This window comes from Salmo salar, chromosome 15 (assembly GCF_965601325.2).
Source record: "Salmo salar chromosome 15, fSalSal1, whole genome shotgun sequence".
Lineage (NCBI taxonomy): Eukaryota > Metazoa > Chordata > Actinopteri > Salmoniformes > Salmonidae > Salmo > Salmo salar.
Window position 1 is genome coordinate 40,617,690 of NC_138305.1, and position 25,865 is coordinate 40,643,554.

At 46.0% G+C, this 25,865-nt stretch overlaps 1 protein-coding gene across 16 annotated transcripts in view; it reads right to left on the reverse strand.

The window, feature by feature from the left end:
• LOC106571353 (receptor-type tyrosine-protein phosphatase kappa) overlaps nucleotides 1-25,865 on the reverse strand; it is a 176,451-nt gene that overhangs the window by 94,534 nt on the left and 56,052 nt on the right. For all 16 annotated transcript variants that reach the window (XM_082961728.1, XM_082961727.1, XM_082961729.1 and 13 more), the window contains one exon: nucleotides 20,339-20,610. In XM_082961728.1, coding sequence (XP_082817854.1) covers nucleotides 20,339-20,610 — 272 coding nt within the window. The remainder of the gene's footprint in view (nucleotides 1-20,338; nucleotides 20,611-25,865) is intronic.

A 25,865-nucleotide genomic window follows, 5' to 3' on the forward strand; every position in this document is an offset into this window, starting at 1 on the left:
GAATATGATCGAATCCTTGGAGTGATCAGAGTCGGAGGGAGGCTGCGCCAAGCAGAAGTTTTGGATCCCGACGCTATCCACCCAATTATCCTTGACTCCAGACACCCTAGTACCAGGCTTCTCATCAAGAGTTATGATGAGAGGCTTCTCCACCCAGGGCCAGAGAGAGTCTATGGGGAGATGAGGCGGAAGTACTGGATACTTGGAGGACGAGGAGCCATTCGTAAGCACCAATACGCCTGTGTGGAATGTCAGAGATGGCGGGCCAGAGCCACGGTGCCCAAAATGGCAGATTTACCCCCTGCTCGCTTGCGCCTCCTCAAACCACCCTTCTGGTCAACAGGAGTGGATTGCTTTGGCCCCTTGACGATCAAGTTAGGTCGTCGAGTGGAAAAGTACTGGGGCATTCTATTCAAGTGTTGGACCACTAGATGTGTCCACCTGGACCTACTGGAGAGTTTGGATACTGAAGCGTTCCTCATGGCCCTACGGCGGTTTATCTCCCGACGGGGGAAACCCTACGAGATCCTGGCTGACAGAGGCACAAACTTCAAGGCAGGAGAAGCCAGGTTAGAGGAAGCCTTCCAAGCCATGGAACCCAGCCTCCAGGATCAGCTGATGGACCAACAAATCTCATTCAAATGTAACCCTCCAGGAGCTCCTCATTTTGGAGGAACATGGGAGCGAGAGATCAAATCTGTAAAGACGGCCTTACGAGTCGTACTGGGGGACCAAACTGTCACGGAAACTGTCTTGCGGACTGTCCTGATAGAGGTGGAAGGGATACTGAACTCCAAACCCTTGGGATATCTCTCTGCAGACATCGCTGACCCCGATCCGGTTACACCGAATATGCTCTTGATGGGACGCCGAGATGCATCACTTCCTCAAGCCATGTACGCTGATACCAACCTCGTTGGCAGGCGCCGGTGGCGACACAGCCAGATCTTGGCTGACCATTTCTGGGCCCGATTCATTCGGGATTACCTACCAAATCTACAGCACAGAGGGAAATGGCGGAGAGAAATGGCCAGCCTGGAAACTGGCCAAGTCGTAATGATGGTGGACCCTCAGCTGCCTCGAGCCTCCTGGCCTGTGGGCCGTATCACTAAGATCATGCCTGGGACCGATGGTCGTGTTAGATCGGTGGAGATCCAGGTAAAGAACCGGACATATATCCGGCCAGTTGCCCGACTAATTCCTCTCCCTGAGATGACGGAGGACGGGGAGCAATGAGCCTTTTTTGAGGAGTGTGGAAATTAACCAATTTCCGGGGTGGCTGTAGAAAAAGCCCATGGAGTTGGTGGAATAATACTTAAATTCATTGCCACTTACTCAGCTGGGCCAGGGGCACTTTAATTAGGTCAGGTGTAAATGTCCGACAGATCTCCACTCCATAAAAGGAGGAAAACACCATCGCCTGATCGCGCTGCTTTCTCTTCCTTCACTCTGTCAAATCCAGAAGTCCTGTGCGTCCATGAATCCACACTACTCAGTAAATATACCACTTTATGGTTAAAGGAATTCCTGCCTCAGTCTCATCCATTCCTCTGTCACCTGACCACCTGTTCACCCTCACTGTCAGTCATCCTACCTGTCCAGCTACCCACACAGATTCCACTAATCTTTCAGCTTACATCAGTTACCTGATGTGGAATAGAGTTCCATGTAGTCATGGCTCTATGTAGTACTGTGCACCTCCCATAGTCTGTTCTGGACTTGGGGACTGTGAAGAGACCTCTGGTGGTATGTCTTGTGGGGTATGCATGGGTGCTAGTTGATTAAATAGACAGCTCGGTGCTTTCAACATGTCAATACCTCTCACAAATACAAGTAGTGATGAAGTCAATCTCTCCTACACTTTGAACCAGGAGAGATTGACATGCATATTATTAATGTTTGCTCTCTGTGTACATCCAAGGGCCACCCGTGCTGCTCTCTTTTGAGCCAATTGCAAAAGTCCCTCTTTGTGGCACCTGACCACCAACAGTAGTCCAGGTGCGACAAAACAAGAGCCTGAAGGACCTACCTTGTTGATAGTGCTGTTAAGAAGGTAGAAGGTACTGAACAAAACATATAAACGCAACATGCAACAATTTTACTGAGTTACAGTTCATATAAGGAAATACATCCATTTAAATAAATTCATTAGGCCCTAGCCTATGGATTTCACATGACTGAGCAGGGGCGCAGCCATAGGTGGGCCTGGGAGGGCATAGGCCCACCAACTGGGGAGCCAGGCCCAGCGAATCAGAATGACTTTTTCCCCACAAAAGGGCTTTATTACAGACATAAATACTCCTTAGCATACCCACCCTCCCCCCTCAGACGATCCCGAATGTGAAGAAGCCAGATTTGGAGGTCCTGGACTGGCGTGGTTACACGTGGTGTGCGGTTGTGAGGCCAGTTGGACATACTGCCAAATTCTCTAAATAAAATTACGTTGAGGCGGCTTATGGTAGAGACATGAACATTAAATTCCCTTGCAACAGCTCTGGCGGACATTCCTGCAGTCAGCATGCCAATTGCACGCTCCTTCAAAACTCTGTGCCACTGTGTTGTGCGACAAAACTGCACATTTTATAGTGCCTTTTCTTGTACCCAGCAAAAGGTGCACCTGTGTAATGATCATGATGTTCAAATCAGCTTCGCGATATGCCACACCAGTCAAGTGGATGGATTATCTTGGCAAAGGAAAAACGTTCACTTACAGGGATGTAAACAAATTTCTGCATAGAATCTGAGAGAAATATGATTTTTGTGTGAATGTCGGGGATGTTTTATTTCAACTCAAAAAACATGGGACCATCATTTTACATGTTGAGTTTATATCTCTGTTCGGTATAGAATTGTAAGAAATTAATACTAAAACTTCAACATTTTTCTCTCCGTCAAGACGATGGCCACTAAAATGTTTTGCTTGCAAGGTGGGGGAAACAACATTTTGCTTAGGGCCCCCAAATGGCTAGGGCCGGCTCTGACTACATCTTGGTATGGATGTGGGGACACAGACCCGCAAGCCACTGCGTCCCCCCACATGAGTATTTTGTGGCCCCCACCCCCATCAAAAGTTGCCCATCCCTGCTCTAGCTTAATGATGGTATTTGGCTTTTAGCTGAGATACATATCATTTTAAGTGATCTCCCTCTTAACGCATAGGACATTGGCTAAACCAATCTTAAACCAGCACTTGCGATAATTCCAATACGAGGATTATGGTATAAATCTTGAAGGAAGCAGTGGATCTAAGTACAAACAGTGCAGCCATGGGACTCTGCCATGATCCCCGCCCCCCCCTTCTATATATCTACTTTCCACAACTAGTGAAAATGGACAGATGTACTGTATTCGGTTAGCAGATTTTTCACTCAATACCATGATCTTATTAGAGCCTGGTCTTACCACATAGATGAACAACAACACCTATTAGTCTTTGGGGTACAAGGTGATAGAGTAGCCATTTCCAAACTACCGATTGCAATTTTCAGTTGTCACAGTAAAGAGAAGAGGCTGGACATCATTGAAAATTGAAGTTGAGAACAAAAAAAACTCTGCTGTGACACCCTGTGCTGGAGCAATTATCTTAACTGAGCTAGATGCAACAGGCTAGCCCTTATATCACCCTGCCATAAACCAGTGAGCTCTCCTCACAGCATCAGACCCCTGACAGCTCTTTGAAAATAACAAACTCTGAACCCCTCCAGGTGGGGAGAAGACGGTGACATATTCACAACACAGGCTGAGGATGACAGCCAACGGAATAAAAAAAATAAAACACTCAGTGGATATGCAAATTGGTGGTTTACATTTGTTCATCCCATTTTGATTTGAGGAACTAAGGAGTTTACTCAGCAACCCTGTGACAAAGTTCAATTATCCCAAAATGTCTCCACACAATAAGTCAATACAGACAAAATGAAAGGTCTCTGAAAGGTGATATACACAGCAAACTCAAATCAAATTATATTTGTCACACGCTTCGTAAACAACATTTGTAGCTGTAATCATTACATATGCTGCTTCTACTGTTTACCATCTGACACTTTATTCGTAGTTAGGTCGGACAAAGTTGAATTACTGTTTAACCAATGCCCTTTTCTCCACACACCAAAAACATAAAAATCAGATGTGTTCTTTTTTTGGCCAATATATGCAGCTTTTTGTTTATAATACACTGTCCACTCTCCCAAGTTGATGCCCAAGAGACCAAACAGCCTCAGATTGGACAGTGAAACACACAGGCTTGCACCTGCAGGCGACGTGCAGATGTTTCATTTCTCTCTCTCATGTTGTCATGGCTGAAGCCAGCGCAAATTCCTACTATTTATGTGTCCAGGTTAAACGTGGGACGTCCCTGGTTATTGCATCATTTTCAGATCTATTAGAAGCGATTGATAGACGAAACAATGTAATTGAACCAATTGACTGGCCAGAGATCAGGGCATTCATCGGCAAAGAGCAGGGCAAGCTGATAGTATTTTGGACAACCAAATTGAACTCAAAATGAAATCAAGTGTGTCAGCTGTATGGCGATTTGCGATTCATAACTTACATTTTAACGGTACTACCAGTAGTAGTAGGCCAACCCATAACACCATGACGGAATGCGTTTGAAGTGATGATTAGCCGCCGAGAACAGCTTGCATGTCCAGCAAGGTACATCGTCAGTGGCACTCACACACTTCCTGCAGATCAGCAGGTGGGGGCTTTTCGTGGCAGCCAGACGAGACAAGGATGTGGTGAGCAAAGTTACTGGGCTTGAATTTAGTCACGCTTTCTCTATATAGATTGATGCTTCTAATTGTGCATGTTTAAACAACATGTTTTTATGATTAAAAGGTTATACTCTGTGGCTGGATTTATGCATTTTTTCCCCAATGTGACATTAATTTGGCAGACCTAACTTGACTGACCCTCTTTCTACAAGGCCTAGTCTATGAGAGGCCCAATCATATTTGTATGAATATTTTGTTAACGCCTAGGCAATAAAGATACATTCAGGTAATTAACTCATTATTATGCATCAACATTTTAATTTGATTACAATGATTTATTGTCAATCATTCTTCAATTTGTTAGGCGATACAATTAATTAGATTAATGAACTGATAATACATTACTTATTTTTTTTTGTTTATATCATTTTTGATTATGATAGAATATTGTATTATGTTATACATCCTATGTGAATAATGTTCATTAATGTTAATTTGTGTATTAATAATAATCATCTTACTGGCCAATTGTGTGAGTCAGGGGCTGGGGCCAAAGAGGGCAAAAAATTGAAATAGTATTTTTTAAACATTGTAATTTTTAATCCAACCACAGGACCCCACTCTCTATGTTCAAAATACACCAGAGAGCATAATGTATTCACAGAGGATCTATAGTTTATAAAAAATAACTGTTGATTAAGATATCACAAGCACATACAGGTATCTGCAAAATAAAGGAAAACACCAACAAAGTGTCTTAAAAGTGTCTACCTGGCCTGATGACTCCTGGCTGCCCCCAGTCCACCTGGTCGTGCTGCTACTCCAGTTTCAACTGTTCTGCCTTCGGCATATGGAACCCTGACCTGTTCACCGGACGTGCTACCTTGTCCCGGGACCAGCTATTCTCTCTCTCTCTCTCGCTCTCTCTCTCTCTCTCTATACCATTACCACACCTGCTGTCTCGACCTCTGAATGGCCCTGCTGGTCATCTATGAACATCTTGAAGAACAATCTGGCCTTAATGGCCATGTACTATCTCCACCCAGTACAGCCAGAAGAGGACTGGCCTCCCCTCAGAGCCTGGTTCGTCTCTAGGTTTCTTCCTAGGTTCTTGCCTTTCTAGGGAGTTTTTCCTAGCCACCATGCTTCTGTATACCACTTTGTGACATCTACCGATGTAAAAAGGGCTTTATAAATAAATGCCTCTAGCAGTGCATCTCAGTGCGAGAGGCGTTACTACAGACCCTGGTTTGATCCCGGGCTGTATCACAACAGGCCCATGATCAGGAGTCCCATAGGGCGGCGCACAATTGGCCCAGCGTCGTCCGGGTTAGAGTAGGGTTTGGCCGGGGCAGGCCCTCATTGTAAAATAAGAATTTGTTCTTAACTGACTTGCATATTTAAAAAAAGGTTAAATAAAACATAAATAAATTGATTGATTGTTGGGCAACCATGAGCCTCCAGAACAGCTTGAATGCGCTTTGGCATAAATTCTACATGTGGACCTAAGCCATGCCAGGAAAATGCACTCCACACCATAATATATACTTTGTATCCCTTGTTTACTCAAGTGTTTCCTTTATTTTGACAGTTACCAGTATGCCTACAGTCAGGAAGGCTGCAGTTTGAGCAGCATGCGAGTTAAATATACAACTTGTTGTGTCGTGGCAATAGACATATAATCCATAGAAGGGTATTGTAACTTCTTACCCTGGTAAAATAGACTGTTATTAAACTTGTGTACACTAGCAATGGATGCCAGTCCTGACTTGAATGGGAACTGCCATCAATGGATTATATTTCTATGGTTGGTTGCAGCTGTTGGTTTTGCAGATTTCAAAATAAAAATCGCAGGAAAAACATAGTTTGGAAGCAAAAGCCTACTGCTGAAAAGAGAAGACTAATCTGTCTGAAAAACAAATCAAATACTTTTTTTTTAATCAACAACCACCAATTTTTTGATAACTGCAGCACTGTTTTTCAAAGTAGCTCATCTTGAGAGTCTATTGCCACGACGAGCACATCGGCCATCACCGTGAGTAGCCTATGGCTTCATCTTCATCATTAGGTGAGTCAGTGTGCCACTGGACATTTTATTTAGTAGCCTACTGTAGCCTATGACATATATACTGTATATACACTACACGACCAAAAGTATGTGGACACCTGCTCGTCTAACATTCTTTTTAAAAATGTAACTAGGCAAGTCAGTTAAGAATAAATTATTATTTACAATGGTGGCCTACACCGGCCAAACCCGGATGACGCTGGGCCAATTGTGCACCGCCCAATGGGCGATCACGGCAGGTTATGATACAGCCTGGAATCGAACCAGGGTGTCTGTAGTGATGCCTCTAGCACTGAGATGCAGAACATCTCATTCCAAAATCATGGGCATTATTAGGAGTTGGTCCCCCCTTTGCTGCTATAACAGCCTCCACTCTTCTGGAACATTGCTGTGGGGACTTGCTTCCATTCAGCCACAGATAGCATTAGTGAGGTCAGGCACAGATATTGGGCGATTAGACCTGGCACGCAGTCGGTTCCAATTCATCCCAAAGGTGTTCGATGGGGTTGAGGTCAGTGTTCTGTGAAGGCCAGTCAAGTTCTTCCAAAACGATCGACAAATCCTTTCTGTATGGACCTTGCTTTGTGCACGGGGGCATTGTCATGCTGAAACAGGAAAGGGCCTTCCCCAAACTGTTGTCACATAGTTGGAAGCACAGAATCATCTAGAATGTCATTGTATGCTGTAGCAATAAGATTTCCCTTCACTGGAACTAAGGGGCCTAGTCCGAACCATGAAAAATAGCCCCAGACCATTATTTCTCCTCCACCAAACTTTACAGTTGGCACTATGCATTGGGGCAGGTAGCACTCTCCTGGCATCCGCTAAACCCAGATTCGTCCTTCCGACTGCCAGATGGTGAAGCGTGATTCATCACTCCAGAGAATGCGTTTCCACTGCTCCAGATCCAATGGCGGTGAGCTTTACACCACTCCAACCGACGCTTGGCATAGTGTATGGTGATCTTAGGCTTGTGTGTGGCTGCTCGGCCATGGAAACCTATTTCATGAAGATCCCGAAGAACAGTTATTGTGCTGACATTGCTTCCAGAGGCAGTTTGGAACTCGGTAGTGAGTGTTGCAACCAAGGACAGACGATTTTTACGTGCTTCAGCACTCGGTGGTTCCGTTCTGTGAGCTTGTGTGGCCTACCATTTCGCGGCTGCGCTGTTGTTGCTCCTAGACATTTCCACTTCACAATAACAGTACTTATAGTTGACCGGGGCAGCTCTAGCAGGGCAGAAATTTGACAAACTGACTTGTTGGAAAGGTGGCATCCTATGACGGCGCCACGTTGAAAGTCACTGAGCTCTTCAGTAAGGCCATTCTACTGTCAATGTTTGTCTATGGAGATTGCATGACTGTGTGCTCGATTTTACACACCTGTCAGCAACGGGTGTGGCTGAAATAGCGGAATCCACTTATTTGAAGGGGTGCCCATATACTTTTGTATATATAGTGTATATAGACTGGAAGTAGCAAGGAGGCGCTAGCTATTTAGATTGGAAGTAGCAAGGAGGAGCTAGCTATATAGATAACAGTTTGTTTATCTGAGTTGTGCTGATGACATTTCATATTGTCATCTGCCTCAACTAAAGCCCATTCTTGTGGGAAGCTGCTATAGACCACCAAGTGCTAACAGTCAGTATATAACGTGTGAAATGCTTGACAGAGAGAGGTATATTTTCTGGGTGATTTAAATATTGACTGGCTTTCATCAATCTGCCCACTCAAGAAAAAGCTTCAAACTGTAACCAGTCAACCTACCAGGGTAGTTACAAACAGCACAGACATGAAATCATCAACATGTATTGATCACATCTTTACTAATGCTGCAGAAATTTGCTTTAAAGCAGTATCCAAATCCATTGGATGTAGTGATCACAATATAGTAGCCATATCTAGGAAAACCAAAGCTCCAAAGGCTGGGCCTAATATAGTGTATAAGATGTCATACAAAAAGTTTTGTAGCGATTCCTATGTTGTTGATATTTGTTGTGGTGTGTATTGAGGAGCAACCAGACGCTGCACTTGACACATTTATGACATTTCTTATTGCAGTTACTAATAAGCATGCACCCACTAAGAACATGAATGTAAAAACTGTTAAATCCCCGTGGATTGATGAGGAATTGACATATTAAGTTAAGAACAAATTCTTATTTACAATGACGGCCTTCCCCGGCCAAACCAAGACGACACTGGGCCAATTGCTCGCCACCTTATGGGATGTGATACAGCCTGGATTTGAACCAGGTACTGCAGTGACACCTCTTGCACTGAGATGCAGTGTCTTAAAGATGCAGTGTCTATTACGTGTTTTAGTTTTCTATTATTTCTCTATTTTATTGTTCTGCTTTGTTGGGAAGGGCCAGTAACTAAGCATTTCACTGTTATTCTACACCTGTTGCTTACGAAGCATGTGACAAATAACATTTGATTTGAGACTGCAGCTGGGCTGGGCCTACATGGAGCCTGCATGCGCTGCACATACAACCATGATGTCAGCAACTCCTGCCATCCCAGCCGGTTGTGTGTGTGTGTGTGTGTGTGTGTGTGTGTGTGTGTGTGTGTGTGTGTGTGTGTGTGTGAGAGAGAGAGAAGGGGGGGGGGGCTGTAATAGATTTTCTGCTCAATATTACCAATTTGTTCACTGTGATAGTAACCCAGTTCTATCAAATATTCATACTAGCCACTTCTGTGGTCTGCAAGTGAATAATGTATATATTTACATTGTGAGCATAAACATTTGGTTGTACAGACCTACTCCAAGACATTCTTTCTTTTTTCTCTCCCTTTCTCTCAACCAGAGAGAAATACATTCCACTGATTACAGAAAGAGCTCTGATTATGAATATTATCACATAGGCAACCAACACAAGTAGGAATATCAGAAACTGATACTCAACTGCGAGACTCTTTAAACAAACTTGGAAATATACAGCAAACATTGTCAGAGATGACAGATGTGTGTTTGCAAACACACATCTGTCTGCCAGGCACCCACTCATCACATTACCCAGCTGATGCGGGGATATTTGCCGTTCTCTTATCGCCTTACCTGCCAGAGATAAAGGCCTGGGGTGGAGAGGAGGAGAGAGGAGGAGAGAAGGAGAGGAGAGGCATTCTGCTGGAGGAGCAGAATGCTACACAACCCTCCCCCAACTGCATTTATTCCGCTGATCATTACCACAGCGCTCACAGAGTAAACATTGTCAGAAGAAATAAAACAATTGATACAAATGTGATGAGGGAAAAGCCTTTTATTTCCGCGGGAGCAGCCTGGGAGACGTCATTCATCACGTCTACAGGGGGAGAAAATAAAACATCTGCCGAAATGCAGCACCCTGTTTTGAGGCCTCCGGTGGGATGTGCAATGCTGCGCAGGCTCTCTTTCTCCTCCAGGATGGCCCATTAGAAGCAATATATTCTGGCTTCAGACTCCCACCCATGATTCCTCACAGGGCGGTTCATAGGAGGCACATCCCTCATAGTTGAGAGTAATCTCTAGCTTTGTGTTATCTATTTCAATGTATCATTTCACCCGCTGCATGCCGGCATAAGAGCCCATTACTTTATTACGGCAGAGAGCCCCGACAATAATGAAGGGCTTCTGAAAAATGAAAACATGTTTTGAGGTACAAAAGTGAGATTCTACCTTACTAACATTGACTGTTTCAATATTCAGATCAATAGCCGGGGCCAAATTAGAGTGATTACACTCGGAGAGATTGAGTCTGAAGCATGATGAGAGGGAGGGAGGGAGGGAGGGAGGGAGGGAGGGAGGGAGGGAGGGAGGGAGGGAGGGAGGGAGGGAGGGAGGGAGGGAGGGAGGGAGGGAGGGGAGAGGCCTGTGGTGTGTGTAGATGTTCACTCAGATTGTAGCCAACTGAGAACAAATTCCTGACCAAAATCAAACCACTAAAGCAAGGATAGGATATGTAGCGAATATAGAACCAACACTGACCACAATGGAAGAGCCAACTCAAGTCTTTCAAAGGGCTCAGGCTCATTTCACTTCAATAAGAATTAGACTCTAGAATCCATAGCGAGTGTGGCTCTTATGTTAATCATCTTAAGAGTGTGTCATTAACACTGATTAAATGACCCTAATGGATGTATTGCATAGCTCTGCTCCGGCTGGAGAAAGCCCTCAGTGCAAGAATGCAATTTAACTCAATGTAGCACAGTCAGCACCTTCCAAGAGGTCAAATATGGACCGTTATGATAAGACCTGTTATTTCTACTCGACAGGAGGGCTGTATTCACACACACACACACACACACACACACACCCTTCTGCCAGCCATCTATAGGTTCCCACTCAGTCAGAGAGTCAGGAATGAGTCCGAGTTGGGAGGGCAGAAAGCCAAGATAATGAGGAGGAACGGGGGTTGGAGGTGGAACGACCTTAACAAGAGATGCCAGCCCTCAGCCCTCAACCCTCCCCAACAATGCGTTCTTTCTTTTCCCCTCACACACATTCGCACAAACCAACCCCCGCCCATCCCAAGCGTACACAACCAGGCGTGGCTTGCCCTCTCGCACACTCCTTGTGACTCACACTCCTGTAAGACCCCACTTGCCACTCCATTAATTAAAACTGTTCTGAAGACGCGCACACACCCCTGAAGACAACTAGAGCGGAGGGTTCTGGACCGCAGGTAAGACCATTTAGGTCAGTATCCATGGGAATTAGTAAACATTGTCTGAAGAGACACACAAATACTATATTGACACATCACGCATGTATGACCATTTCACTAATGTGTGCTCAGCTGCAAACGTTACATTCTGGCATAATACCTGACAATACCTTAATAATAAAACTCCCCAGACAGTATGAAATCTCACTTCTAACTTATTATTAACCATTCCTTATGACATGTTTAATTAACCCTATTTAGTCATTTATTTAAATGCGCATGCCAGAAATAAAGACCTATTATTAAGGTAAAATCACATGATTCTCTATAGTAACAGACAATATTTATTGAAAAAAAATACCAGCTGTCAAATTTGTGTCTGGTGTCATCACTCCAATCAAAGGTGTCAAAGACACCAAAGTTCAACGTGATGTGGATTCAGAGAAATGCGGACAAACAAAATAAACAGCAGCCTCAAAGGGAAAGAAAAAGAGCGAGAGAGAGAAAGAGATGGAGAGAATGAGAGAACCAGAAAGAGACATGCTGGCCCTAGAGCTTCATTAGTTTCTCACCTCTGATATTAGAGGCTATTCATTATAATGCACTGCTCTCCTAAATGATCCCTAATCCCCTGTGTGTAGTCTAATTTACAGGCTAAAATGTCTAAGCTTGCTCCGCTCTCTGCAGGGTGTGGGGCTGTCAGGTGTTTATGAGTGGATCCATTTACACAAGGCCTTTACCAGCACACCTTTTGGAAGACAGCAGCTCAGTGGGAGACACAAAATGTCCTTCAGCAGTGGAGGAAAAATGTGTTGATGAGTCAACCACTAAATCTCGGGCATATGATAAAACATTTTTTTTTTACCCGAATGTGGTTTATACAGTTTTAGTAGGCTGCCTTTGTAAAATAGCTAGAGTTATGAATCAACACTGAAAAATACTAAATTGATGAGTTGATGATGGATATATGGATGGACCCTTTTTAAAAATAATTATTCTTGATTGAATAAATTGAGAATCTGCATGTGTGCAGTGACCTTATTACAGAATGTGCTTAACTTAGAAGATATAAAAGACATAATGACTACTTGTGACCAGAAGAGGCAACCAAATATAATGAAACAAAGACACAAGCACACACACACACCTGTGGCCAAGCCTTTTTTTCTCTCTCCCTCAATCACTTCCTTAATTACTCACTCCAATGTAAGTACACCTACCGTATCTTTTCAGATGCTTTATCAAATTAAACATTTCATAACATGCTTATTGAATTGAATGGTCCCATTTCACCTCTCATCTCTCACTACACTACTATTCTGGTATTACAGCAAAGTGTCCTCACAGACGCATGTGGAAAGACGCAAGTGGAAACACAGGAGTGTCCAATTACACTAGCCAATGTCAGCATGACAGGCCATTACAACTCTAGCTCTGACACCACGGGCAAAGGACACAAAAAAACTAAAATCTGATTAGAATAATAAGAATACGCACCAGCCACTTAAAATTCCCCATCACTCCTAGATGACGTGTTGACCAGAGTACTGAATCATTCATTCCTTCCAATTAGTGACATGACAGGCCACGGGTTTCATTAACCACACAGAGAGAAGAGACAGCAAAATGCAAACGAAATTGGCAGAGAAAGGGAGGCGAGCTTACTGAATCAAATCCCATTCCAAAAGGTGGATAAATAAAGTATCTGAAGAGCGAGAGGCGAGGGGAACATGAGGTGAGGGGAACAGGAGACGAGGGGAGAGGGGAACAGGAGACGAGGGGAGAGGGGAACAGGAGACGAGGGGAGAGGGGAACAGGAGACGAGAGGGGAACAGGAGACGAGGGGAGAGGGGAACAGGAGACGAGGGGAGAGGGGAACAGGAGACGAGGGGAGAGGGGAACAGGAGACGAGGGGAGAGGGGAACAGGAGACGAGGGGAGAGGGGAACAGGAGACGAGGGGAGAGGGGAACAGGAGACGAGAGGGGAACAGGAGGCGAGAGGGGAACAGGAGGCGAGAGGGGAACAGGAGGCGAGAGGGGAACAGGAGGCGAGAGGGGAACAGGAGGCGAGAGGGGAACAGGAGGCGAGAGGGGAACAGGAGGCGAGAGGGGAACAGGAGGCGAGAGGAGAGGGGAACAGGAGACGAGGGGAGAGGGGAACAGGAGACGAGGGGAGAGGGGAACAGGAGACGAGGGGAGAGGGGAACAGGAGACGAGGGGAACAGGAGACGAGGGGAGAGGGGAACAGGAGACGAGGGGAGAGAGAACAGGAGACGAGGGGAGAGGGGAACAGGAGACGAGAGGGGAACAGGAGACGAGGGGAGAGGGGAACAGGAGACGAGAGGGGAACAGGAGACGAGGGGAGAGGGGAACAGGAGACGAGGGGAGAGGGGAACAGGAGACGAGGGGAGAGGGGAACAGGAGACGAGGGGAGAGGGGAACAGGAGACGAGGGGAGAGGGGAACAGGAGGCGAGGGGAGAGGGGAACAGGAGACGAGGGGAGAGGGGAACAGGAGACGAGGGGAGAGGGGAACAGGAGACGAGAGGGGAACAGTGTTCGAGAGGGGAACAGGAGGCGAGAGGGGAACAGGAGGCGAGGGGGGAACAGGAGGCGAGGGGAACAGGAGGCGAGAGGAACAGGAGGCGAGAGGAGAGGGGAACAGGAGGCGAGAGGAGAGGGGAACAGGAGGCGAGAGGAGAGGGGAACAGGAGGCGAGAGGAGAGGGGAACAGGAGGCGAGAGGAACAGGAGGCGAGAGGAGAGGGGAACAGGAGGCGAGAGGAGAGGGGAACAGGAGGCGAGAGGAACAGGAGGCGAGAGGAACAGGAGGCGAGAGGAACAGGAGGCGAGAGGAGAGGGGAACAGGAGGCGAGGGGAGAGGGGAACAGGAGACGAGGGGAGAGGGGAACAGGAGACGAGGGGAGAGGGGAACAGGAGACGAGGGGAGAGGGGAACAGGAGACGAGGGGAGAGGGGAACAGGAGACGAGGGGAGAGGGGAACAGTGTTCGAGAGGGGAACAGTGTTCGAGAGGGGAACAGGAGGCGAGAGGGGAACAGGAGGCGAGAGGGGAACAGGAGGCGAGAGGGGAACAGGAGGCGAGAGGGGAACAGGAGGCGAGAGGGGAACAGGAGGCGAGGGGAACAGGAGGCGAGAGGAACAGGAGGCGAGAGGAGAGGGGAACAGGAGGCGAGAGGAGAGGGGAACAGGAGGCGAGAGGAACAGGAGGCGAGAGGAGAGGGGAACAGGAGGCGAGAGGAGAGGGGAACAGGAGGCGAGAGGAACAGGAGGCGAGAGGAACAGGAGGCGAGAGGAACAGGAGGCGAGAGGAGAGGGGAACAGGAGGCGAGAGGAGAGGGGAACAGGAGGCGAGAGGAACAGGAGGCGAGAGGAGAGGGGAACAGGAGGCGAGAGGAACAGGAGGCGAGAGGAACAGGAGGCGAGAGGAGAGGGGAACAGGAGGCGAGGGGAGAGGGGAACAGGAGACGAGGGGAGAGGGGAACAGGAGACGAGGGGAGAGGGGAACAGGAGGCGAGAGGGGAACAGGAGGCGAGAGGGGAACAGGAGGCGAGGGGAGAGGGGAACAGGAGGCGAGAGGGGAACAGGAGGCGAGAGGGGAACAGGAGGCGAGAGGGGAACAGGAGGCGAGAGGGGAACAGGAGGCGAGAGGGGAACAGGAGGCGAGAGGGGAACAGGAGGCGAGAGGGGAACAGGAGGCGAGGGGGGAACAGGAGGCGAGGGGGGAACAGGAGGCGAGGGGGGAACAGGAGGCGAGGGGGGAACAGGAGGCGAGGGGGGAACAGGAGGCGAGAGGAACAGGAGGCGAGAGGAGAGGGGAACAGGAGGCGAGAGGAGAGGGGAACAGGAGGCGAGAGGAGAGGGGAAAGAGGAACAGGAGGCGAGAGGAGAGGGGAACAGGAGGCGAGAGGAACAGGAGGCGAGAGGAACAGGAGGCGAGAGGAACAGGAGGCGAGAGGAACAGGAGGCGAGAGGAACAGGAGGCGAGAGGAGAGGGGAACAGGAGGCGAGAGGAGAGGGGAACAGGAGGCGAGAGGAGAGGGGAACAGGAGGCGAGAGGAGAGGGAAACAGGAGGAGAGGGGAACAGGAGGCGAGGGGAACAGGAGGCGAGAGGAGAGGGGAACAGGAGGCGAGAGGAGAGGGAAACAGGAGGCGAGAGGAACAGGAGGCGAGAGGAACAGGAGGCGAGAGGAACAGGAGGCGAGAGGAGAGGGAAACAGGAGGCGAGAGGAGAGGGAAACAGGAGGCGAGAGGAGAGGGAAACAGGAGGCGAGAGGAACAGGAGGCGAGAGGAGAGGGAAACAGGAGGCGAGAGGAGAGGGGAACAGGAGGCGAGAGGAGAGGGGAACAGGAGGCGAGAGGAGAGGGGAACAGGAGGCGAGAGGAGAGGGGAAAGAGGAACAGGAGGCGAGAGGAGAGGGGAACAGGAGGCGAGAGGAACAAGAGGAGAGGGGAACAGGAGGCGAGAGGAACAGGAGGCGAGAGGAACAGGAGGCGAGAGGAACAGGAGGCGAGAGGAACAGGAGGCGAGAGGAACAGGAGGCGAGAGGAACAGGAGGCGAGAGGAGAGGGGAACAGGAGGCGAGAGGAGAGGGAAACAGGAGGCGAGAGGAGAGGGAAACAGGAGGCGAGAGGAGAGGGAAACAGGAGGCGAGAGGAGAGGGGAACAGGAGGCGAGAGGAGAGGGGAACAGGAGGCGAGAGGAGAGGGGAACAGGAGGCGAGAGGAGAGGGGAACAGGAGGCGAGAGGAGAGGGGAACAGGAGGCGAGAGGAGAGGGGAACAGGAGGCGAGAGGAGAGGGAAACAGGAGGCGAGAGGAACAGGAGGCGAGAGGAGAGGGGAACAGGAGGCGAGAGGAGAGGGAAACAGGAGGCGAGAGGAGAGGGAAACAGGAGGCGAGAGGAGAGGGAAACAGGAGGCGAGAGGAGAGGGAAACAGGAGGCGAGAGGAGAGGGAAACAGGAGGCGAGAGGAGAGGGGAACAGGAGGCGAGAGGAACAGGAGGCGAGAGGAGAGGGAAACAGGAGGCGAGAGGAGAGGGGAACAGGAGGCGAGAGGAGAGGGGAACAGGAGGCGAGAGGAGAGGGGAACAGGAGGCGAGAGGAGAGGGGAACAGGAGGCGAGAGGAGAGGGGAACAGGAGGCGAGAGGAGAGGGGAACAGGAGGCGAGAGGAGAGGGGAACAGGAGGCGAGAGGAGAGGGGAACAGGAGGCGAGAGGAGAGGGGAACAGGAGGCGAGAGGAGAGAATACACCAGCTACATGGCCATTTGATAATTGCAAAGGTTCTGGCACTAAATCTAGCCCAACATCTTTAGCTTTCAAAGTCTCTGCTCTTATCAATCGATACGCATTCAGAATATTTCAAATCAGTTTTTAGTCATTTACAGTCAATATACCCGTCTCGCATGGCTACATTGGAGGGGAACTGCAAGGGAAATAAAACCTGCCTCTGCTTATGTTATAAGCTGCAGCAGCAGGAGCTATTAGCAGGACTCTGAGGATAAAGAACCTGTATAGCACCCATGTTCCTGTTTCACAGCCTTTGAGAGGTATAGCTCTGGGCAGTTAGGATTGTCACCCCTGAATACCTCACTGAGAACCCATACTTAGGGCTGGGATGTTAGGGTTGTCAGACCGGCTTTAGATGGCACAGAGTGATATGCAGCTATCCTGCTGGGCCCCTGCGGCGTACACAGCCACACACATTGCCTGTTGTGCCCCAACATCCACTCCTGAATCCTGAGTCCGGGTCAACACTGATAAATCAGTGACCTAGCGTAATCTCACCAAGACAAGCCCTCATTAGTGTGTGTGTGTGTTTGCATACATGCATGTGTGCGTGCCTCTGTGTGTGTGTGTGTGTGTGTGTGTGTGTGTGTGTGTGTGTGTGTGTGTGTGTGTGTGTGTGTGTGTGTGTGTGTGTGTGTGTGTGTGTGTGTGTGAGATTGGACTTATAGTACCAGTCATTAATTATTTTAGGACCACATCCCTGACAGGGGAACACAAGGGCAAAACAGTGCTGTAGGTCTTCTTCACCTCTCCATACCTCCTCAACCATCCATTCTCATTACAGAGCTGGCTACTTTGTGATACAGCCTGGTTCGATTCCAGGCTGTATCACAACCGGTCGTGATTGAGAGTCCCATACGGCGGCGCAGAATTGGCCCAGCGTTGTCTGGATTAGGGTTTGGCCGGGGCAGGCCGTCATTGTACATAAGAATTTGTTCTTAACTGGTTAAATAAATAAATAAAATAGTTGAGAGCATTGCTTATCAGTTATAAATCTGACTAAGGAAGGATTAATGATATTAATCTAAAGAGATTAATAATCACTCCCCAATTTACACTCCTCCTAAAAAAGGTATTTTCAGGGCCTCCTGAGTGGCACAGTGGTCTAAGGCACTGCATCGCAGTGCTTGAGGCATCACTATAGACCCGGGTTTGATCCCGGGTCGACCGGGAGACCCATGAGGCAGCATTGGCCCAGCGTGGTCCGGGTAGGGGGAGGGTTTGCATCATCGCGCTCTAGCAACTCATGTGGCAGGGGCGCATGCATGCTGACACGGTCGCCAGGTGTACTGCGTTTCCTCTGACACATTGGTGCGGCTGGGTTCCGGGTTAAGCGAGCAGTGTGTCAAAAAGCAGTGCGGCTTGGCAGGGTCGTGTTTCGGCGGACGCATGGCTCTCGACCTTCGCCTCTCCTGAGTCCGTACGGGAGTTGCAGTGATGGGAGACATACAGCCAATAGGTCCATCTCCATATCATTGCTATAGAGGCCTTGGTCTATATGCATAAAGTGTCTGAGTAGGAGAGCTGATCTAGGATCAATCACCCCTGTCCATGTAAGCTTATTTATTTTGATCTAAAAGTAAAAACCTATCCTAGATCAGCATTCCTACTCTGAGACATTTGATATGGCCCCAGATGGATACTTATAGCATTTTACTCTATTTTATTTACAGTGAGGGAAAAAAGTATTTGATCCCCTGCTGATTTTGTACATTTGCCCACTTATTGTTTATTTATTTATTTATTTATTTATTTTTATTTATTTCACCTTTATTTAACCAGGTAGGCAAGTTGAGAACAAGTTCTCATTTACAATTGCGACCTGGCCAAGATAAAGCAAAGCAGTTCGACAACATACAAAAACACAGAGTTACACATGGAGTAAAACAACATACAATCAATGATGAATGACTTATAAAGAAATGATCAGTCTATAATTTTAATGGTAGGTTTATATGAACAGTGAGAGACAGAATAACAACAAAAAAATCCAGAAAAACACATGTCAAAAATGTTATAAAATGAATTGCATTTTAATGAGGGAAATAAGAATTTGACCCCTCTGCAAAACATGACTTAGTACTTGGTGGCAAAACACTTGTTGGCAATCAAAGAGGTCAGACGTTTCTTGTAGTTGGCCACCAGGTTTGCACACATCTCAGGAGGGATTTTGTCCCACTCCTCTTTGCAGATCTTCTCCAAGTCATTAAGGTTTAGAGGCTGACGTTTGGCAACTCGAACCTTCAGCTCCCTCCACAGATGTTCTATGGGATTAAGGTCTGGAGACTGGCTAGGCCACTCCAGGACCTTAATGTGCTTCTTCTTGAGCCACTCCTTTATTGCCTTGGCCGTGTGTTTTGGGTCATTGTCATGCTGGAATGCCCATCCACAACCCATTTTCAATGCTCTGGCCGAGGGGAGGAGGTTCTCACCCAAGATTTGCCAGTACATGGCCCCGTCAAATGATGCGGTGAAGTTGTCCTGTCCCCTTAGCAGAAAAACACCCCCAAAGCATAATGTTTCCACCTCCATGTTTGACGGTGGAGATGGTGTTCTTGGGGTCATAGGCAGCATTCCTTCTCCTCCAAACACGGAGAGTTGAGTTGAGGCCAAAGAGCTCCATTTTGGTCTCATCTGACCACAACACTTTCACCGGTTGTCCTCTGAATCATTCAGATGTTCATTGGCAAACTTCAGACGGGCATGTATATGTATTCTTGAGCAGGGGGACCTTGCGGGCGCTGCAGGATTTCAGTCCTTCATGGCGTAGTGTGTTACCAATAGTTTTCTTGGTGACTATGGTCCCAGCTGCCTTGAGATCATTGACAAGATCCTCCCGTGTAGTTCTGGGCTGATTCCTCACCGTTCTCATGATCATTGCAACTCCACGAGGTGAGATCTTGCATGGAGCCCCAGGCCGAGGGATATTGACAGTTCTTTTGTGTGTCTTCCATTTGCGAATAATCGCACCAAATGTTGTCACCTTCTCACCAAGCTGCTTGGCGATGGTCTTGTAGCCCATTCCAGCCTTGTGTAGGTCTACAATCTTGTCCCTGACATCCTTGGAGAGCTCTTTGGTCTTGGCCATGGTGGAGAGTTTGGAATCTGATTGATTGATTGCTTCTGTGGACAGGTATCTTTTTTACAGGTAACAAGCTGCGGTTAGGAGCACTCCCTTTAAGAGTGTGCTCCTAATCTCAGCTCATTACCTGTATAAAAGACACCTGGGAGCCAGAAATCTTTCTGATTGAGAGGGGGTCAAATACTTATTTCCCTCATTAAAATGCAAATGAATTTATAACATTTTTGACATGCGTTTTTCTGGATTTTGTTGTTGTTATTCTGTCTCTCACTGTTCAAATAAACCTACCATTAAAATTATAGACTGATCATTTCTTTGTCAGTGGGCAAACATACAAAATCAGCAGGGGATCAAATACTTTTTTCCCCCCACTGTATATTATTATTATCAACTGCATTTTTGAGAAAGAGCTCTCAAGTAAGCATTTCACCAAACTGTTTTACACCTGTTGTATCCTGTGCACGTGGCGAACAAACTTTGAAACTTAATAGGTAATGCAATGGTGTAGTGAGTCTATGTACCTGATACTCGTTAGGCCAGAAGGTACTGACGGCCAGCTCAGCCCGGAGCCAGTCCTTCCCGGTGTAGCTGGTCACATTCCAGATGGGATTAGCCAGGGGACCTTTGTTAACCTTCACCAGGATGTTCAGCGTCCCTGGACTGGAGCCATCTTGGGTGTACAATAAGTAGTTGAAGTCAATACAGTGGGTGTCATTTTCCTTCATTACTGGCAGCTGAATGCGGGCCTTCTCTCCGGCATCGTGCTGGGAGGAGTCCACCATCATGTAGGAACCTGAGGGGGGATAGGAGAAAGAGAAGATGGGGCATTATAGGACATGGAGAGAAGAAGGGCCTAGAGTCAGACTCTCAGCGAGCCAAGGGTTACCCACTCCACTTTAAGTGGTCCAATCCCACTGGGCACACACACTGGTTGAATCAGCGTTGTTTCCACGTCATTTCAATGAAATTACGGAGAACCAACGTGGAATAGACATTGAATTGACATCTATGCCCAGTGGGATATTTCTTAGTAGCAAACTGAGTAAAGATCAAACAAAGAGAAATGTTTCAAGGACATTTAATTGATTGAATACAGTTTTATCCACTAACTGAGAACAAATAAGATTAGTTTTTGAAAATGTCCATGTAGAGTTCAGTGCAGGTCATTTACCTTTGAAGGAACAAACTACACTGAACAAAAATATAAACGCAACATGTAAAGTCCTGGTCCCATATTTTATTTCAGCTCATGAAACATCCCAGAAATGTTCCATATGCACAAAAAACGTTTATTTCTCTCTAATTCTGTGCACAAATTTGTTTAAATCCCTGTTAGTGAGCATTTGATCCTTTGTCAAGGAGGAGTATTTCTGTCTGTAAATAAAGTCCTTTTGTGGGGAAAAGCTCCTTTTGATTGGCTGGGCCTGGCTCCCAAGTGGGTGGATCTATGCCCTCTAAGGTCCACCCATGGCTGTGCCCCTGCCCAGTCATGTGAAATCCATAGATTAAGGCCTAATGAATTAATTTCAATTGACTGATTTCCTTATATGAACTGTAACTTAGCTAAATCTTTGAAATTGTTGCATCTTGCGTATATATTTTTGTTCAGTATATAATCAAAATACATTTTGCTGATATTCCCTTAAGCAAGACACCAAGGCCTCATTTCAAAACCATTTGTCACAAAACCAGTACATCTGTTCAACATTTTCAGGCCTGCCAAATCAATGAATCCAATTCAAGCTCAGTTCTGATGATTCATATTGCAACAAAACTCTGACCCAACATTATGTGTATAGTTCTAAGCAAAGATACATTTGTAAGAAATCATTTAGGAACCCATCTGGCAGTGTTTTATATGTGCTGGTTTTATTTTTAAATGAAGATGATTTGCTGTGAAGTGGACAATATTTTCAAGGCAGTGGTCTGAATGATTGATCTGCTTTCATCTAGGTAGGACAAATACAGAGAAAACAGGAGGGTCTTTGGAGTGCTGCAGTAGTATACAATACCAGTCAAAGGTTTGGACACACCTACTCATTCAAGGGTTTTTCTTTATTTTTACTATAAAATAATAGTGAAGACATCAAAACTATGAAATAACACATACGGAATCATGTAGTAGCCATAAAAGTTTGAGATTCTTCAAGGAAGCCACCCTTTGCCTTGATGACTGCTTTGCACACGCTTGGCATTCTCTCAACCAGCTTCATGAGGTAGTCACATGGAATGCATTTCAATTAACAGGTGTGCCTTGTTAAAAGTTAATTTGTGGAAATGATTTCATTCTTAATGCGTTTGAGCCAATCAGTTGTGTTGTGACAAGGTAGGGTTGGTATACAAATGATAGCCCTATTTGGTAAAAGACCAAGTCCATATTATGTCAAGAACAGCTCAAATAAGCACTTTAAGACATTAACCTGTTGTGGTATAGGGGGCAGTATTTTCACGGCCGGATAAAAAACGTACCCGGTTTAATCTGGTTACTACTCCTGCCCAGAAACTAGAATATGCGTATAATTAGTAGATTTGGATAGAAAACACTCTAAAGTTTCTAAAACTGTTTGAATGGTGTCTGTGAGTATAACAGAACTCATATGGCAGGCCAAAACCTGAGAAGATTCCATGCAGGAAGTGCCCATCTGACAATTTGTTGTCCTTCTGTTGCATCTCTATCGAAATTACAGCACCTGTGCTGTAACGTGACACTTTCTAAGGCTTCCATTGGCTCTCTAAAGCCGCCAGAAAGTGGAATGGGGTGTCTGCTGTCTCTGGGCAAAGTATAGGAGCAGAGTTTGTAAGTGGTCAGCCTGGGGACAGTGAGACTGAGATGCGCGTTCACGAGACTTCTCAATTTTTTTCTTTCAGTCTTTGAATGAATACAACGTTGCCCGGTTGGAATATTATCGCTATTTTACGAGAAAAGTAGCATAAAAATTGATTTTAAAAGTGTTTGACATGCTTCTAAGTACGGTAATGGAATATTTTGATTTTTTTTGGCATGAAATGCGCTCCCACGTTACCCTTCGGATGGTGAGCTGAACGCACAAACAAAACGGTGGTATTTGGATATAACTATGGATTATTTGGAACCAAAACAACATTTGTTGTTGAAGTAGAAGTCCTGGGAGTGCATTCTGACGAAGAACAGCTAAGGTAATCCAATTTTTCTAATAGTAATTCTGAGTTTAGGTGACCCCGAAGTTGGCGGATGTCAAATTAGCTAGCCGTGGTGGCCGAGCTATGTACTCAGAATATTGCAAAATGTGCTTTCGCCGAAAAGCTATTTTAAAATCGGACATAGCGATTGCATAAAGGAGTTCTGTACCTATAATTCTTCAAATAATTATGTATTTTGTCAACGTTTATCGTGAGTAATTTAGTAAATTCACCGGAAGTTTTTGGTGGGTATGCTAGTTCTGAACATCACATGCTAATGTAAAAAGCTGGTTTTTGATATAAATATGAACTTGATTGAACAAAACATGCATGTATTGTATAACATAATGTCCTAGGAGTGTCATCTGATGAAGATCATCAAAAGGTTAGTGCTGCATTTAGCTGTGTTTCGGGTATTTGTGATGCATGCTAGTTGCTTGGAAATGGCTGTGTGTTTTTTTTGTGTCTATGTACTCTCCTAACATAATCTAATGTTTTGCTTTCGCTGTAAAGCCTTTTGGAAAATCGGACAACGTGGTTCGATTCAGGAGAAGTGTATCTATAAAATGGTGTAAAATAGTCCTGTTTGAGAACTTTGAATTATGTCATTTTGTGGTTTTAAATTTGGCGCTCTGATTTGTCACTGGCTGTTGAATAGTGTGGGACGATTTCGTCCCACCTCCCCTAGAGAGGTGACATTAAGGTCAGTCAATGCGGATAATTTCAAGAACCTTGAAAGTTTCTTCAAGTGCAGTCGCAAGAACCATCAAGCGATATAATATGATGAAACTGGCTCTCATGAGGACCGCCACAGGAAAGGAAGTCCCAGAGTTACTTCTGCTGCAGAGGATAAGTTCATTAGAGTTATCAGCCTCAGAAATCGGCAATTAACTGCACTTCAGATTGCAGTCCAAACAAATGCTTCACAGAATTCAAGTAACAGACACATCTCAACGTCATCTGTTCAGAGGAGACTGCATGAATCAGGCCTTCATGGTTGAATTGCTGCAAAGAAACCACTACTATCAAACAAGAAAATTACATAACAATAACGAGGCTTTTTACAGTGGGTAAGATAAGTAGCTAGCTACATTTTCAGATAATACATTTTTCTAATGTTGACAGTCATTTTCATTTTAAGTTAAAGTGTACTGTTAGCTAGCTAGCTAACATTAGCTGGCTGGCTCGCTAGCTGACATTATGTGTATCATCTTATTATTCGTATCTCAGAGCCATTTGCTTTGCTAGTTATAGCCTAATGTTAGCTAGCTAACATTGAACCTGGTTGGTTAGCTACCTGCAGATTCATGCAGGGTGGTAACGTCATGAATTGGGATTATGGGTCATCGTTTACTTAGCTAGCTACATGTCTTAACAAAAGACTCCACTATGCAAGTAACCATTTCAATAGAATGTCACTGCGACAACTGTTGTAGACGTAGCTGGTAAATTTGCTCTGGTTATCTACTCTGATTTCAGAGTATTCTCGTCTGAGTGTGCCAGAGTGCAGAATAACTGACGAATTTCCGAACGCTCAACACCCGTTGAATATGGCCGGTGTCAGTAAACGTTGGCAAAAAAGCGTAAATTGTGGCCAGCAGCACAGTTGCAGTCACCAACGCTCTGCATAAATTAAAACAGCACAATCAGCTCTGCTAGGGCGAGTAAAATGGTCAGTGTGCTGTTCTCTCATTTGTGTCTGGTTGTAGCTAGCAAGCTAGCCAAAGTTATCTTGGGTGCTTGACTGCTGATGTTAGGACAGAACGCTCGGATCAACCCTTAAAGAGATGGGTGGGGCTAAAGCTTAAGAGGGTGTGAACGATGCTGAATGGGTGTAGACAAAGAAAAGCATTCCCGAATATCTAATTGTTTAAAAGGTATACATTTCCAAACATTTCAATTGAAGACCATGGAAATGTTTTGTGCTCAAAGGCAAGTTTTGTCATTGGGAACAATGGGAGTTTGACTGTTCAAGGTTTGTTTTAGGAAAACATACAAGAAAGCCTTCCTCCCCAAAGCTAGGCGGTCGGCCCTTCCCTTCTCAACACCCCTCTCCTTCCCCCTTCCTTATGGACTGTTCAAGGCCAGGCAGTGTGTTTCTCATCAAGGTACAAAATAAACATGAGGCCTAAAAAAAAACTTGTCTGTTTCTCTCTCATGCGTTACTTCTTTATGAGAGAGCGATCAGCAAGCTGTCAGAGGAAAAACTAAAGAAAAGACAACAGGGCTACAGTCAAAAGGTGTTGGCAATTCTATTTCGCAAAACTATGATTTTATTTATTTATTTCACTTTCCCACTAAAGCTCAAACAAAGGAAGTCCAAAGTAGAACAAAATCAATACTTTTTTTCCTATTAAAAATCATTGGACTTTGTTCTGAGAGGGAAATAATTGAACAGCAATAATGAAAGTGGGAGTAGTGGGAATCATTTTTTAAACAGCGTTCGAAATCAGCTTTGATTCATGTAGATTGAAAACAAACAAATTCGCCACCTTTCTTCTGTTTGTGCCTCCAATAAAACTTGAACATGATAGTTTGTCACCTCTGAATTACACAGTCTAGTAAATATATTTTGTCTGATTTATGATTGATTCCACATTTGATGTCGGAAGAACCACTTCGGCCCCTTAGAATGGCGTTTTTTACTTGAGGCATGACATCCATGACAAACCAAGATCAAGTAATGTGTCTCAACAAAGGCGAAATCTGTTAAACCAATCAATGATATCAGGGCCCGAATCCTTCTCAGATTTATAAGCAGTGTTTCAGGATGCAGCTGGGTCCACTCTTAAACCATGGCTGAAAACACCAGAAACCAGGCCTCCCCTCAACTGCTGCTTTACAACAGATTACAAACCTCCATTCTCTAAAAAGCAACAACCTGCAATT